General features: G+C 35.6%; 1 protein-coding gene across 1 annotated transcript in view; it reads left to right on the top strand.

The window, feature by feature from the left end:
• The window catches only part of LOC113231867 (myrosinase 1-like), a 90,381-nt gene extending 73,639 nt beyond the window's left edge, over positions 1 to 16,742 (top strand). Inside the window, exon 8 of the mRNA XM_026466403.1 lies at positions 16,626 to 16,742. Within this exon, the coding sequence (XP_026322188.1) occupies positions 16,626 to 16,742 (117 nt within the window). The remainder of the gene's footprint in view (positions 1 to 16,625) is intronic.
• The last annotated feature ends 752 nt before the right edge of the window (positions 16,743 to 17,494 follow it).

Genomic DNA, 17,494 nt, shown 5'->3' with positions numbered 1-17,494 from the left:
ATAAGGTTTTACTACACGCAAATATTAATTGATATTAGCTACACAGGAGTGTGCGTATACGTAGCTACATGCTACAATCACAGTATTAATGATTTATTATACTGTCATCGTACTTTCATTAACCTACTAGATTTCAAGTAAATCCGATCACTGGAAGGGTTATCTATATAGATTAAAACACAGTCATCATAAAAATCTTTATTCTCCCTGAAATATGATATATTTGTTCAACAATTATCTCTTTCTGAACTGACTGAACATGACTACACCTATAGCGTCGACGAGCTTGTCAAGATAATGAAGATACTTATTTCCAAAGGCGAAGAAGCGAATCATTTCATGAAAACTTGACGAAAAATAACTGACAATGCTTCAGAAATGTTTTCACATTTAGATGTGGTCTATAATTTGTGAAGGCGACTCTGAGTTTCATGTCATATATTACCTGATTAACCATTTGGTTAATCATTTGATTTATTTCTTAATGAATTTTTCGGTTGTTATTCATATGTATATAATTCAAAGTGATGTCATAAAATGCCTATAGCAAACGGTGCTACATTTAGTAGGTACCCAGCTTTTACCGCCTGTTGCTTCAGTCCATTTCTCCTTTAAAAAGGATCTGTCGGGAAACTAAAAAAATCAATACAAAAACTGCAAATGTAAATCATGCCTGTAATAAAACTAAGAACTCAAGCGGATGAAGGTGACGTATAATAAGCAAGTAGGGAGATAGGAATCGTGTAGACAAGGGAAAGAAAATCTTCAATCTCATAAAGTCTTCATTTGATACTTCACGAGCTTACGTGCATTGTAAAATTATCGACACTGTAACTATTATATTTCCTTTTTTCCACTAATATAGCGTTTTTACTTAAATTGAAAATTTATTAAAACTATTGCGAGTGTTGGGACCAAACATTTAAGTAATCAAAATTATTAGCTTTTAAATACCCGTAAACAATTTATGTTTACATATTGGTATCACTATAATAAAAAAATGTTGGACTAAACCAAAACCGGGTTTCTAAATACAGAGTTTCTACATATCGATAATTTGATTACAACACGCGGACCCAGTACCAAGTGTAATACGACGCTAGCAATTCATTGAGCGTCATTTGAATTGTTTTTGTGTGCGGCGGCGATGGCTAGCAATCAATGTATACTGTTATGGGTTTGCAAGAAAATAGTTTTGTTTCGAAATTATAATCAATTTAAAAAAAAATGATAGTATTGTATTGTTCAAAATATTAAAAAATACAGAGTTTTAGTACTTACCGATGCAATGAAATCTATCGAAAATAAACTTTGGCTTCATACGCGAAATGATAGAATGGCACAATTCGGCATATTTAAATTTTTTCCACAAAATAATCATGTATCACATTTGAACGACGACTGACTCGCTGTTGACACTCATATGAACGTCTGTTCATAAGCTAGGTAACGCGGACCCCGCCCACTAACCAGTCTATTACTAGTATTTATGTGGTCTGTGTTTATTTCAACATAATATAAATATTTACTTTTCAGTTGACACTTATGAAGGGACCCCGGTGTTAAAAGGAGGCAATGTATTTATGTACTTTCCCTCTTTATGAGGTGTTTACTAACAAAAATAATTTAGAAAACTTTGGTGACACCTTTAATAATATGTAGATGCAAAATGAATGACATTTTATTAAATTTGACCAATTTCTGCTGTCCTAATTCATTTTACTAAAAAAAAAAAAAATAAAAAAAATTTTGCTCAATTTTATTCATTTTTATGTACGTACAACTTTTATGTACTTTTATGTACATTCATTTTTATGTACGTTTAACCAAAAACATTTACTATACCAAAATTGCTTTCACCAAAAAAGGTTTAATGGTTTCTAAGACAGTTTCTTGTATGTTCTTTGGTTTCAGATTTCCCCATACTGTCCATTTATAAAAAACACTGTATAATCTAACAGAATTCGGTTCATTGTTTATGTAATAATATTGTTTATGTTATGCTTTACGAAAGGATAAATCTTGGCTAATATTATTACATGATGTTTTTTAATTAGAGTAACGATTTACTGAGCTATAATACTCGTATTTATGTATTTGTTTATTTTGTACAACTTACACTTACAGTACTTATAAATAAATATGTAAATCATAGTCATATAAAGGCTGTATAACGGTTGACAATATTAATCACATTAACTAGTTTGACCATCCAATTTATTTATAATGGCTCCATCAATTTCATGTGCTAGTTTACGATTTCTTTCTTTACAAAGGTTACGTCAGGTTGACAACTTAAACTGGGAGAGCGACCTCTCGAGCGACAGGGGGTGAACCTGGTGTTGTTTGAATCTGTTCAGTTTAATCAGTTATCTGACGTTGTCCTAACACATAGTACGCCTGGTAGTAGGCAGTTGCAATTCCACTCAGAGCTTTAAATCGCAAAGATTTAAGAGGCACTAGAGCAGAGTTTTGGCTGGCCCGTACACGACGCTCCAGTGATGTGCACCTCTTACGCAAAACGGGATTAAAACCATCCACATGCACATCAGCAAACATCCCTGTCCCGTAGTATGCCGCCTCGATAAAGCTATAATAGCTAAGCTATAATAGGCGGCATACTTTTGGCTTTATCCACATTTAGCTCTCAAATTCAAGTGATAAACCGTTATTTTAAAATTTTATCACAATAGTTAACATGGCGAGCACCGTGACGTCTCATTTTTATGTCATCGCGAGCGCTGCGACCATTGACTGCAAAAGATTAACACAGAGCCAAGAATGGCTGCAAGATCGCATTTGATTTTTCTCTTCTGATTTTAAAACATTTTGACTGCATAATATTTTTATCAACGTAAAAATTGAGCGCGACAAACGGGATGAAAACAAATAATAAAACAAACAAATTCATATGTATAAATTATTGGAAAAAGGTGAGAACATCTTTAATACAGTTCAATACATGTGAGAAATTAGACATACGTAAATAATAACGAATATATTGTAAAATATGTAAAAACAAAAATTAAAAAACTCGAAATTTTTTGTATCATCATATTCGAATATATTATGCAATTTCGTATCGTTGTCCTTGTTCTTCAAAATGTATAACAATAGTTCATAGCCAAATAAGCAAACTTAGCTTTATCAACTGAAATAAATATTGTAACGGGGAGGTTTATCACGCATATACCGCTATATTACGGCCGCTGATGCGGTTCAGAAACGGGGCAGCCCCATCAACATCCGGAACACGTTATTATATTGAATCCGTAGGGCCCTGTAAGCCTTGTTCGTATACTCTCGTCACAGACTGCATTATATAAGAAGGTACGGTACGCTCTGATGAGCGTTACCTTCACTTCTCCCGAACATTTTGCGAATTTGTGTGAGATCATATTCGCTCACACTGACAGAGGCATACATTCCATTTCCATTTCGCTGTCATCTTTAAAATCAGGCGCAAGTACGCCTTAAATATTAAAATTGATTTGCCTTTTGAATTCAGAGGTACACCTACGTCTGCTCCCAAATACCATATAATTTCAAAGTAGGTACCAGATGGTTCGAGATTTTTTTTTATAAGATCACGAACTCGCCATATGCAAAGTAACGATGAGGTCAAAAAAGTTCCGCAGCTACTTAAAACCGTCACCGCGTCGTCATTTTAGAAGCCTCCATAATTATCATGGACCCATTACATAAATCCCAAAGCTTGTTGTGAAAATAGTAACTCACGAGGTTCATAAGTCAAGTTCCTAAAACAACAGCCCTCAGTTTGATGTTCTAACACGAGGCTCGTTAGACCTCGACGTGAACTTCGCACTTTCCATTAATCACACGTGAAAAGTTTAATGCACGTCTAATTTCAGAGCGGTTATTGTAGCACATTGCAAATGTCGTTCATGAACCCATTTGCCTACAAATAATGAATCGCATCGTTATTCATGACCACGATTCTCGTGGGTCAGCAGTTAAACATTCTGAGATTTATATTATTTTTTTTACCACGTTTATGTTTATATCGTTCTTTTTTCCATTTTTTTTTCACCCTGTATAATTTAACATTCCGACAGAGTCGTAGAACAGTTCACGGATTGCGGATATTGCATTCTAGCTGGAATCTGCATTATTTAGCAACGCTGCATTACTTCTCTGCAGTGTATAACTTGCTTAAAACTTTGAAAATGCCCAGATGAACAACTTTCGCATCTAATTTGCGTGTATTAATGAAATAAATTAAATACCGTCTAGCGGTTTAACAATCGTTTCTGTTTATTTATTGACTTTTAAATTAAATCCAATGTAAATTCCAAATTGTGAAAACCGCTAATTATAGGAAAAAATTTAACCTTATATCAATGTGGTTAAACCACGTACGTCCTCATTTGAACCTTGTTATTATTTTCGTTTTCTTTAAGGCAACGCCTTAGTTTTTCAGATACCTGAAAGTGTTTCCACTGGTATTTACTGTCATATTATTAGTATTTACTGTTATATAATTATCTTTTTTATGATAACGCACACACTCAACGTAGCTCCACACTAGGGCAATCCTGTGTCGCGGGTGACATGGGCACACACATAGACAACCACAAATTACATCCAAACTCACGAGAGAAATAAATGTAGGCCAAACAAATATTTCTCCCGGCCCGGGGATCGAACCTGGAACCTCTGCGTGGCAGTTTACGGTAACCGTTCAATTTATGGTAACCGTTCGGCTACGGAGGCAGCTAAATATTCGCGTACGTAACGGTACGTACGCATAGCGGAAAATGGGCAGCGCCGTTTAAGGAAACCTATTAAATCACAGACCGTGTGATGTCCCCTTTAGCACGGACGAACCTCCTTCCTTGGTGAGCGAGTGCGAGCTCGTGTGTGGTGACTGATAAAATCATGAACAGTGCGTAACCGCCTCTGTCAAGCGCATGTTGCGCAAACACCTCGTTGTCAATATTTACGATAAAAGCTCTGCATGTAGCAAAAGATACTTATAGATATATATATCTTCTAGGCACTCAAACTCCAAGTGAGATTATAAAATAATAAGGTTTATATTGAAATAAATAACAATTAGACATTAAGTACATATTAATTCTTCTAAAATCAACTTAATAGTAGTACAGTTTTACTCAATACATTACTTAATACTTTTTTTTAGATTTTATGACAAAGCAGAAACTACCCGACAAACCTGTATTAGTAGGAAATTAAAAGAAACAACTGAAAAACTGTCATTGGATTAATTTTTTTATTTTCAAATTAGACCTGAAATAAAAATAAAGTTACTAGCCAGAATTTGAAAAAACACAACATCATTTTGGGGATTTATCGAGTCTTAATTGTATGTGCCGGTGCGTGTAACATACATTATATGTACGTTTATGTTATATTATATTTATAATTAAACTATGGAAAATTTGGCATATTGTATATATTATTTGTGTGGAATAACAACCTGCGGTTTTTTTAACTGCCTCCGTGTCCGAACGGTTACCATGCTAGTCTGTCAACGCAGAGGTCCCGGGTTCGATTCGCGGGCCGGGATAAATATTTGTATTGCTTACACTTATTTCTCTCGCGAGTTTGATAGACGTGTGTAAATGGCAACCGCGACACAGGGTTTTCCCTATTGCGGGGCTATAAGTATACAATAAAAAATAAATAAATAAAGAAATAAATATGCATTACAAAAAAATGTTATTAGGAGATTGTCTTATTTCATGTTAGATAAACAAATGACAGCGTTGACTCCTTCCTACACGGTTTACCAAACCCGAGACGTTTTCGCTTCGCTCTGTCACTCCCTGTCATTGCTGTCATTTGTTAATCCTACCACACGCGATATAAAACCCCAGAGGCATTCTATCTTTTTTAGGTTACATAATATTCGGTTTGTACAATAAATAAGTCACTATGTACGGAGTCCTATGGCAATTGTATGTTTTATAAGTTCTTATAATATACCATGTAGTTAAAAGCACTCGTTGATAGCTTTAATGCAGACAGAGTCAAAGCACTTTAGAGTCATTTTACGGAGAAAATTGCCATCGAAACACGTTACACATTGGTACTAGAGCAATTTATTAACTTTATGTCTCCCTCGAGTGCTTTACGCTCACTCGCAATTTTAAAAATTTATCGCAATGAATTATTTTTATTATGCCCATATCTCTGACAATTGGGAAACTGTGATTGTTTACATTTTATTTCAGTATTTTTTTATTACGCTTTTTATAAAATTAGTATCGAAAAAATTTTGTATATCTACTAACGAGGTGTATGTCGCCACTAATATGAACAATTTAATTAAAAAATTAAACCGTCTAGCGTTATACAGTGTGTTAGGGCACGCACTGTACAAAACTTTAAGGGGTTGTTTAGTATTCAATATTATGTGAAAAACACTAATACACGTGGGGTCAAAACTCGACTCCCCAGGAATGGCAGCCATTTTGATTTGTTATACTTAGTTTACTAGACGTTTGTTCTAAAATTATCATATTATGAGAAGTAAAAGCAGTACGAACATAAAAAATATTTTTTCGGAAAGCTAAGATTAGCGGCAATTGAATAAAATATCTGTCATGTATATAAAAAAGTGGGGGATTGCCTAAAAAAAATAATGAATGTAAATTTTTACCAAAAAAACTGCCAAAAAACTAAGTTTTTGTAATTTAATCCTAAAATAACCAAATGAAGGTACTGTTTTTGTGTATGAATTTTAAAGTATTTTATTTCAGCTGTTCTTAAAAACACGACAAAAATCATAATCCTATGTCGACAATTCTAAAAATTACAGCTGTTATGTTGCAGACATAACGTCTCCGAGAGCGAAATAAGTAAATTTTACAGTCTTGTTTTGTGTTGAGATGTAGTAAGTTAATTTGAAATAAAAAACAGTAAAAAATATTAGATTATTTATTTTCCAAAAAAAAGAAACACATAAATTATAAAAGGTGTTCAAAATGTTCCCCCCTATTTAGAAGGCAAGCTGTTGTCCGAACCACCGGTCCAACTAATTGGTTATTAATAATACCAGCCCAAACGTTGATAGAAAACTCATGCTGGAATGAGGATGGTCTCACTGCATGAGGGTTTTCGGTAATCCACATATGTAAATTACGATAATTGGTTATCCCCGCTCTTGTAAACGAAGCTTCGTCGCTCCATAAAATCTTCTTTAAAAAGTTTGGCTGTTGCCGCACCTTTTGATTAATCCACGCACTAAAAACTTAACGTGCTGCATAGTCGGGATCACTAATATTCTGCACGCGTCGAAAATGGTAAGGATATAAGCCTTCAGTTTTCAAAATACGCCACACTGTCCAATGCGACATACCAAGTCGGAGAGCAATTCGCCTCGTGCTTTATCTTGGATCTCTGTAGATCATATTAAGAACGGTTTCTTCATCATAAACTGGTATTTCACGTTCACGTTCACCTACTGGTTGACGAATACCATTTTCTGCCAATCGCCTATGAATATCACGAAATGTCTGGTGATTAGGTGTAGGCCGATTTGGAAATCTCCTTCGGTATTCACGAACTGCTGCCCGTGCATTACCATTGCAAAATCCATAGATGAAATGAATATCTGCAATATGCGCACTTGAATACTGCTGATTATTCATGACGAATCAACAATAAATTTCACTCCGAAAGCACTTTTGGTCAAGATGTGTTGTCTGAGTAGAGAGTAACAACTGACTGTTAATTCTTGAATGAAAAGAACCGTTAAGTACCCTTAGAACTTTTTTTCAATCAGGAATGTGCTTAGGGGCTTATCTTTTGTCCCTCTTACACTTGCAAGCTGGGCAGAGTGAGCCAGGTAATAAATGTTTGAACTCATCGCCATTGTTGTAACCGAGAGCGATCTTTTGTGTTGTTAAGATATTAAGTTCGAGTAGTAAAAACTTTTAGAATTGTAGACATACGATTATAATATTGGTCTTGTTTTTAAGAACAGCTGAAATACTTTAAAATTCATACCCAAAAACAGTACCTTAATTTGGTTATTTTAGGATTAAATTGCAAAAACTTAGTTTTTTTGACAGTTTTTTTGGTAAAAATTTACATTCATTATTTCTTTTAGGCAATCCCCCACTTTTTTATGTACATGACAGATATTTTATTCAATTGCCGCTAATCTTAGCTTTCCGAAAAAATATTTTTTATGTTCGTACTGCTTTTACTTCTCATAATATGATAATTTTAGAACAAACGTTTAGCAAACTAAGTATAAAAAATCAAAATGGCTGCCATTCCTAGGGAGTTGAGTTTTGACCCCACATGTATTAGTGTTTTTCACATAATATTGAATACTAAACACCCCCTTAAAGTTTGTACAGTGCGTGCCCTAACACACATATATATATATACTTAATAAATTGGTGACGTTATAAATACAATAATAATAAATAATGAAATGTCGTAAAAAATTTGGCTTTTAGGAACATATACGATTAGCCAGTATTAATGAACTTAAAATAAAGCAGTTTTTTGGTATCCATGCTTCGCCTTGTTCGTGCTCAGAGATATATAAAATCAAGTTAAATCAATTCATTGTGAACGGAATAAACTTTAAATTACATATCTATGGATTTCTAGAATGGTGGCCTGCCACTAGAGCGTCTAGGTAATTGATCACAAAGATGGCTTAAAAAAATCTAAGACATGGCTGCCGCGCAATATTGATTATTTTAACCAATGAAAATATCGGTCTCCCATTAACAATAAAGTTTTGTTTTCTGAATAAATCTCGGTAATAAGTCACAAAGAAATTATTTTGGATTGGACCTACATTATTCTTGAAAAACAGCGGTATGTACCGGCTATGCAGCAAAATGCGTGCAGCATTTTACAATATACGTGACGAACACTAGATAATAAAGAAATCATATCCGGAATTTAAAAGCATGGTACCTATGGAATTGAATGAGTAAAGATTGAGACTCATAATTAAACTCAATATAATATGATAAGAAAACATAACGTTCTGGTTTCGGTTTCAACTATTACTTATTAGTGAAGAATTACTTATTTAGAAAAAAATGTTTTGCTATTTAGGTCTAAAAAAAAGCCATGGTAATGGTTTGACCTACCGCCTCTCAAGTTGAGGACGTGAGTCCAAACCCAGGCTTGCACATCTGAGACTATCGGAAATTTTATTTAAAACTTATCATGAACTTTTCGGCGAAGGAAACGTCGTGATGAGACCTGCACGTCGAAGAAGATTCACAACCCTCGGAAAACGTGTGAAGTCTCCAACCCGCATTGGACCAGTGCGGCGGACTATGGCCTATATCCTCGCCTTTTTTTCGTTCAGTATCACGACGGGTAACCTATCACTAAGTCGAACATTTTTTTGTCCGTAATAACGTTTGTTCGAATTTTGAGTAAGGTATTCTATAGGGGCATTTAATTTCATTTACATCAATCAAAAGATTTCTTTGTTTACGATCAGATTTAGTTCATGATTTTATTTTCTAACTTCAAGGACAAGCACACAGCGTCTTCAGTTACACATTTACATGAACTTCATGCTTGGTGAAGCAACGAATTGGATTCAGTGATCCGTAAAGAAAAAAAATCATGTGTGCGTACGTCACGCAACAATCCCTGCTCGTAGAGCTTATACCTTTGCTGTTTGTTATTGATTTCATTTTATTTTGAAAGTGACGGAAATGTAATTTTTTTGGTACTATCAAATTGGAATATTCCAGGTTTTTTTGCCACTTTAAATCACAAAGATCTGAGCTGCACTGCAGCTGCGCTCGTTACCCTGATACATAGGTTGACAAGTTCCTTATGCCTGTGATTTCACTAACACCTTACCCCTCAAAACCGGAACTCAATAAAGCTCACATTACTGCTTGGTGGTGAAACAGGTAAGGTGGCAGTACTTCCGAACTCTTTCACAAGGAGCTCTAGTGCTACTGAAATTTCAGGTGCTATGGGTATGTCAGATTTTCACATATACTCGTAATTCAATTTGTTTATCTTTTTGTCAGTGTAATTTAATTAAATTACCACAGTAATTAAGTTTTTGAATGTCAGGACGTTTCACAAAATGATATTCAACTATTTTTTGTGAAATTACTCCACTAGTTTCTTACAATATTATTAGTCCAAATTGAACACTTAGAAAAAATTCCTTCGATCCGGCTGGATTCAAACCATCGTCTTCCAGCAAACCATGTTAGACGCAATGCCAACTAAGCCTCCGTGGCGAACCAGCGAATTTTTCTGTTTGTTGCCGACCAATGTTTTGGTTTTTTTAACGACTTATTTTTTGCCGTCGCACCATTTGTCAGAAATATATTCCTTCACTCAGCCAGGTACCCTTACAGCTACCAACAGTTGACTAAAGATGTCGCTTTAATAATTTTCTCGGTTTGTTTGAAAAAACAAATATGCGTGATTTAAATCCGGAAAAATAATTTCATTTCCTATTACTCCACTAATTTGTTATAATTATTAACACAAAGATTTAAATTACTTCAATCCGGCGATATTACCATTGTGAATACAGGAAAATCTACTACGATAGTGCAGTAAAATACAACTACAAATTAGATATTATACAAATTAGATACTATACCAGAAAATATACGTAATGTCTTACTATCCATAAATGTATCACGATAAAAATGTAATGTGACCCTTTGAAATTCACTCGCTTCACGTGCAAACAAATCTAATCGATCAGAGATGTGATTGAGTAAGTTGAGTGCCCGGGTGAGTGATGCTTTATTACGGAGGTTAGTTCTTTCGGTACTGCGAATTTGCAAAATACCAAGAATCTCGCATATAAATTACTAACATTATAAATAACAACTTTTGTGCCATAATTTTTAATAAATTGTCAGTTTACTTTTGTATAAAAATAATAATAATAACACACACACTCTTAGCCTCGCACTAGGGAATCCCTGTATCGCGGGTGCCACACATATGGACACACATATAGACAGCCACAAATTACACCCAAACTCAGAGAGAAATAAATGTAGGTTATACAAATATTTCTCCCGACCCGAACTTCGAATCCGGGACCTCTGCGTGGCAGTCCAGCTAACTATTCGGCCACAGAGGCATTAACATTTAAATAGCTGCATTTAAACGGTGATAACTATGTGCGTTAAATACCAGTTCAATGCAAAATGCAAGAACGAGGGTGGTTATCTTCGGGGAGGACGAAAGCATGTTTGAACTTATTACCTATTACAGATCTAAACAGTGTCAGATAGTACAACAAAAATTAAAATAAAATTTTTGGTATTAAATTCTTTTTTGTTAAAAGTCATGAAACTAATGTTCATGATGTTAGTGCCTCATATGGTCCTGCGAGGTTATGATATTTTACAAACATGCTAAAATTTGCCCAGGTTCCAACTTGTTGTACCTTCTTCGTCTTCTTCTTGAGGTGCCATCTCCTTTCGGAGCTCGGTGATCATTAGGTCTATCTGTATTTTAGACACAGCTGTTTGGAACAAGGATCTTGTGCTCAGGGTAAACCATGCTCCGGACATTCTTAAGGCACGAAGTACGCCTTCTTCCAGGTGGTCGTTCTCCTTGGATTTTTCATTGCATAATTAATCGGAGCATTAGAGCTAGCACGATAAGACGCGACTTGCGCGAGAGCGACATAATAGCGAGATAACAGTATTTCGCTCTTTATGTCATCTAGTACCATGGCGCTACTAGTACTCTCGTACTAGTAGCGCCATGGTCGCGCACTATCGTGCTAACCCTACTAGTCATAGATATTTATCATTACGCATTATATGACCAAAAGTGCTGTAGCTTGCGTTTTTTGCTGGTACTCGAAACCTCTAATTTCTTATTCACCATCTGCAATAGTCTTTCATTGGATACTCTGTCCGTCCACGATATTTTTAAAATCCTTCTGTGTGCCCACATTTCGAATGCTTCTAAGCGGTTGCTCTTATTTTGAGTTAAGGCCCAGGACTCTACGCCATATAGACGAACCGAAAACCGTAGCAACGTGCTAAACGCACCCTGGTAGACATTTTCAAGGATCGTTGACCTATTCACCCCCAAAATGAATACAGAACATACACGAATATACAGGCACATGAGAATTGTCAACTCTATCTTTGCGATTAAAAGCTTCATTCATTCTGAGAACTCTAAAACGTGTTGCTAACCACCAGACACACGATTTGCTCGAACCCTCACTCAATATTGAAACAAAACACAGTAATGCGTAAAATTTTTTAGCACGCTCTGTAACATGACTTTGTTTTTAATTTTATATGGAGCTGTAAATATGGTAAAAAATAACTCGCCTCGCAATTTACAGGTTTATTACTTTTATTTAGAAATTTGTAATTCTATTGTTTTTCAATGTAAATAAATATAAAATGTGTGGAATTGATGATTGTTAACTTGAATACATTCGTTTGTGAGCGCAGCTTAGAGTGAGTGAAAGGGAATAAGGTGAGTGAGCGAGAAGACATTAGAACCATAGTATAATAAGAGCAAGTAGGGTAACTTCCGCCTGTTCGGCGCGTAAATGCCTATTCATCGCTCGTAACGTACGGTGCTACAACATTATTTTATTTGTACTTACAAGTGGTAAACATAATTTGAAAAATGAGGTATTCATCACACTATGTGCGACATTTAATCTGATATTTGACCACGAGCTTTTCGGTGAACACATGATCCGCATTGGCTCGCATGGGAACTACAGCCCGAGTCTTGTGAGAGGAGGCCTATGCCCAGCAGTAGGACTATTTTTTAAATAATAACTAAGTGACAGGACGAGCAAGTTGTGCGCCTGATGGTAAGCGACACGCCTGTCCATAACAGTTGCAGTACCACTCAGATCTTGAAACATGGTAATTGAAAATTAATGGTTTGGAATATCAGATCCCCGTATCCATCTTTTACAAAAGTACATGTTAGTATATACAACATAAATACATTATTGTAATTTGTGGTTGTCTATGTGTGTGTGTGTGTGTCCATGGCATCCGCGATACAGGGTTTACCTAGTGTGGAATTATAAGTGTGTGCATTATTATATTATTGTGCATTGTCTAAAGTTGCAACAGATACCAGTGGCGAGACCTGAACATTTTTCTTAGTAAGGCCAAAGCTTTAAATTTTTGAAAAGACTAAAAAGCACTAACAGAAATTTCCTTTCCCGTTAAAATGGCGCTTGGCGACAATTAAATACAACACTTATTAGAACAGAAGATACTAGTTCACTTCATATCACAGGTTAACTAATTCAACACATAAAATAACCATAACTTTTAAAGTAATTTTACATTGTGAGCTGCCCGTTGCGATACGACAATGCTAAGTGTTGGTTTTTAAATTACCAACGAATTACCTTAACCGTCTACATACACTCGTTACGTAGTCCTATTAAAAAGAAACACCCAAAAATATAGATACATATTTAACATTATTTATCGTTAAGATTTACAAAATAGAATTTAACCATATATTGTGTTAATTTTGCTTTTATAATAATTTTGTTTATAAAAGCAACATACATTATTTTAAGAAAGTTTTACATCTGGCAACGATTCTAACATTAAAACAAATTAAACTATAACGTTTTGGAATAAGGTTTAAATTTAAGTGTACGCTATTCAACAATAACTCGAATTATTGCGGCTTATCACAACTCAAAATTGCCGTCATCTCCAACCACGTTTCAGTATCAACAACCTTTTTAGAAATTACAAACAGTATAAAATACCTTGGAGTGCTGATTGACTCAAATCTTAATTTTAGACAGCATATTAATGTATTATCAGCGCGCATTCGGAAGCTCATTTACATCTTCAAGTCTCTCCGTCATGTAGCAGACACCTATATCATGAAAATGGTATACCTTGCTCTAGGACAAAGCTTATTTAGTTATTGCATTTCCATCTGGGGTGGGGCCGCTAGGACTCATTTTATTCTTGTGGAGCGAGCACAAAGGGTGATTCTAAAAGTTGCCTGCTTCAAACCGTACCATTTTCCTACTACGGATCTTTATGACTTTTGTCAAGTTCTTACTGTTAGGCAACTTTTTGTCCTCTGGACGGTGTTGAGACAACACACCCTTACACCTTATGACAGTGGCTCTGATAGGAGAAATTGCATAGTGGCCTCTTGTGACCGACTGAGGACTGCCTTTAGCCACAGATTTTTCTGCTTCCTTGGATATTTTCTTTACAATAAACTCCATCGAGAGCTTCACATTTTTGGGTTGAATAATTTCGAATGTAAGAAGAGGTTGGCAAACTGGTTGCAAAAATTAAATTATGATGATACGGAAAAGTTGCTTCACCCAATAGTCTGAATCGAACTTAATGTTCCGTTACTGGTACACACACTTATATGCACACACACACACACACACACACATGTATCCAAATCACACACACCCAAACACACTCGCGCGCACACAAACACACACACACACACATGTATTCCAAATTACACACAACCAAACACACACACACACAGCGCGTGCACATAAAAGAATTATCTCGAAGGTTTTTCTGTTACCGTAACTTATTTATTTATTTATTTTTTCTCTCATACATATAATTTGTGGTTGGTATATGTATACTTAGTAACATATGTTTCATTTGCAAGGGTTGGGGCCTGGTGACTTGTAGCATAGGTGTTAAGCCTATAGCAAACACCAGCTCCTACAAAATACTGTTCTAAAATTACTAAGATTGTTTATGTACTTCTTATTTGTTGTTGTATTTTGTGGAGAAAAAAAATAGTATTATTATCGGCCGCCATTTCTTTAAACGTTACAAAACGGATTTTTGCGAATGTGTGCGTATATTTTGATGGGAGCGCGTAGATTTCATGAATGAAATAGAACTCGCCGATCCGCCGGCTTACCTCGCGCTGATTGGTAGAAGTACATCGGAACAATTTATTACGCGTTTAATAGTGAATATTTTGAATAAACGTTTTTTAAGTGGTGGGGTATGCGCGGTGCAACTGGTAATAGGTACGCGGGAAATTTTAGGGAAGCTGGTAGGAATCGTGTTACGTGGTCGCCTCGCCACTAACGGATACCGAACGCCAGTCGCATTTGATACTGGGGTTGATTGCTAGTAAAAAACAATCAGTATTCAAGTTGTGTCTAGTCCAGCGCTCGGTTGCAATTTAAAGCTGAAGTAAAATTTATGTTGTCTATATCCGTTTTTATTTTCGTATATAAATTGGTACTTTTGTTGTCTTAAGGGTGAATTCATATAAAAATGCTCTTGACCATTTTTCTGAAGAACTAAATATTGTCTCCGGATGTTAAACCAATGTATGAAAATACGCTATTATTAATAATTTGGATTGGTTTCTACATGGTTTCCACATACATGGTTTAGTGTGAGTGATAATACCTTTTATACAAAATCTTTGTTTTTTTATAATACCAAGTGACGGGACGAACAAGTCGTACGCCTGGTGGTAAGCGACACGCCTATCTATAACAGTTGCAGTGCCGTTCAGAGCTATAAATCGCAAATATCTTATGGGCACTGCCACTGCACCCGTCACCCTGAGACATAAGTTGACAAGACCCAAGTGCCTGTAATCTCACATTACTACTTGGCGGTAGAAATAAGTAAGGTGGCAGTACTTGCCACCTACTTTCTACCAGAGAAGTATTTCTGGACGAATTCTTTGACAAGGAGCTCTACGGCTACTAAATGCGCTTATATGCAAAGTAATGTAGTAGTAAATAAATGGTGAGGGTACATATTACAAAAAACTAAACCAATATACAGAAAACAACAAACAAGGGTATACATAAAATGTATTTGAAAAGTGACAAAACGATTGTTTACGTTATGGTGACAGATTGTTATCAAAAGTCGATGTTAACGATAAAAATACAACTGACAAAATTTTGTTCAAACGTTTTCGATGATTTTTTGTATACAATTTCATTACGTGCATTCATTTTAGAACAAACTTTACTTATATCTACGAAGTATATAACATTGCGAATCCCCGAATAACGAACAATGTAACTGGTTGAAATAAATAAACCCCGACGTCCACAATGCTGCGCTACTAAATGCAAAGAGGGTTGCTGACGGGTGTAAGTGGTAAGCTGACGAGACTTTGCGGAAAGCTGACAAATCTAAGCGGTAGTGAACACTTTTAAGGAACAGAAAATTCCAAGGCTGAGAGAAAGATTTTAGAGTTATAAAAATCATGTATGCCTTTACAATATACACATCACATCAGTATAGAAATTTATATACTCTACAGTATATTGTAATAATCCCATGTTCCATTGTAGGGTATGACTTTTTTCTAAGGAGAGTGTTTACACCGTATTTCGATATGTAGACTCTAATATTCTAAAGACTTTACAGGCTTGAGAAGGATTTTAAATATCTATTTAATATTGTTCTATTTTACGCAAACATTGTCTTCAATAAATATTGGTTACATTGCAAACCATCAATGTCCTGCCGTTCCAGTAAACTACATAATGTTCTAGGGATAATGACTAACATTATACTAGCCTTCCTCCAAATTCAAGAAAATATTCACGATAGATCTTTCGCCGCCACATTTTCAAATAAATTACCTCCATATTTCATTGGTTACAGACGGACAACCCTTACGAAGCTCCCAACTTCTGCCGGTCACGTTTTTGCTTCGTCAACGAACACTCTGAAGACTCTAGAAATTGTGCATACCACTGGAACTATGCCAACAGTTTATAAATGCAGTGTTTCGAGAATAACGAGCAAATTATTCGGAACGCCATTGTAATTTTTCAAGAGAATGTTAATGTCAGGCAAAAGTGTCGTTTTGTATTGCTTTGTGTTTATACGAAAGCTTTTTTTACAAATACAGGTACCAACTATAAAATGGAACGGTATTACATGCGCGCGTTTAAAACACATTGACAAGGACCCTAGTATGCAACTCCCACTTATATGGCGCATTAATGCTTCGTATACATCGCTTGAAGCGCCGGGTTGTCGGATATTTTAGTCGTACCTACAGGTTGTAAATAAGTTGAAAAAATTAAGATATTCATCCGTCCTCATGCTACCCTAATGGTTTAATCTACCGCCTCTCAAACAAAGAGTCGTGGGTTCGAATCCGAACTTGCACCTCTGAGTTTTATGGAATTTAAATTTAATTTGCCATTTGCCATGACTTTTTCAGTGAACACGTGAAGCATCGTGAGAGAAAATTCCAATCCGCACTGGGCTCGCATGATAACTACAGTCCGAGCCTTGTTGATAGGAGGCCTGTGGCCATCAATGGGACCATTGACTTACAATTATATGGACGTCGGGTCCGCGCTAAAAAGTGTCCGCACTTGTAAGGCGCTAAAATCGTATACAGAGCGCGACACTCCGCTTTAGTCTTCATTTGTTCTACTGACAGCGCGATACTACGATGACATTACAATTTAAATTTCGAATAGGTTGACTTGGGACATTTTTTTCGTGGTTTTTGTATT

The sequence above is a fragment of the Hyposmocoma kahamanoa genome, unplaced genomic scaffold (genome assembly GCF_003589595.1).
Source record: "Hyposmocoma kahamanoa isolate Upper Pololo Valley unplaced genomic scaffold, ASM358959v1 66, whole genome shotgun sequence".
Classification (NCBI taxonomy): Eukaryota; Metazoa; Arthropoda; class Insecta; order Lepidoptera; family Cosmopterigidae; genus Hyposmocoma; species Hyposmocoma kahamanoa.
This window is presented reverse-complemented; position numbering and strand designations above follow the sequence as displayed.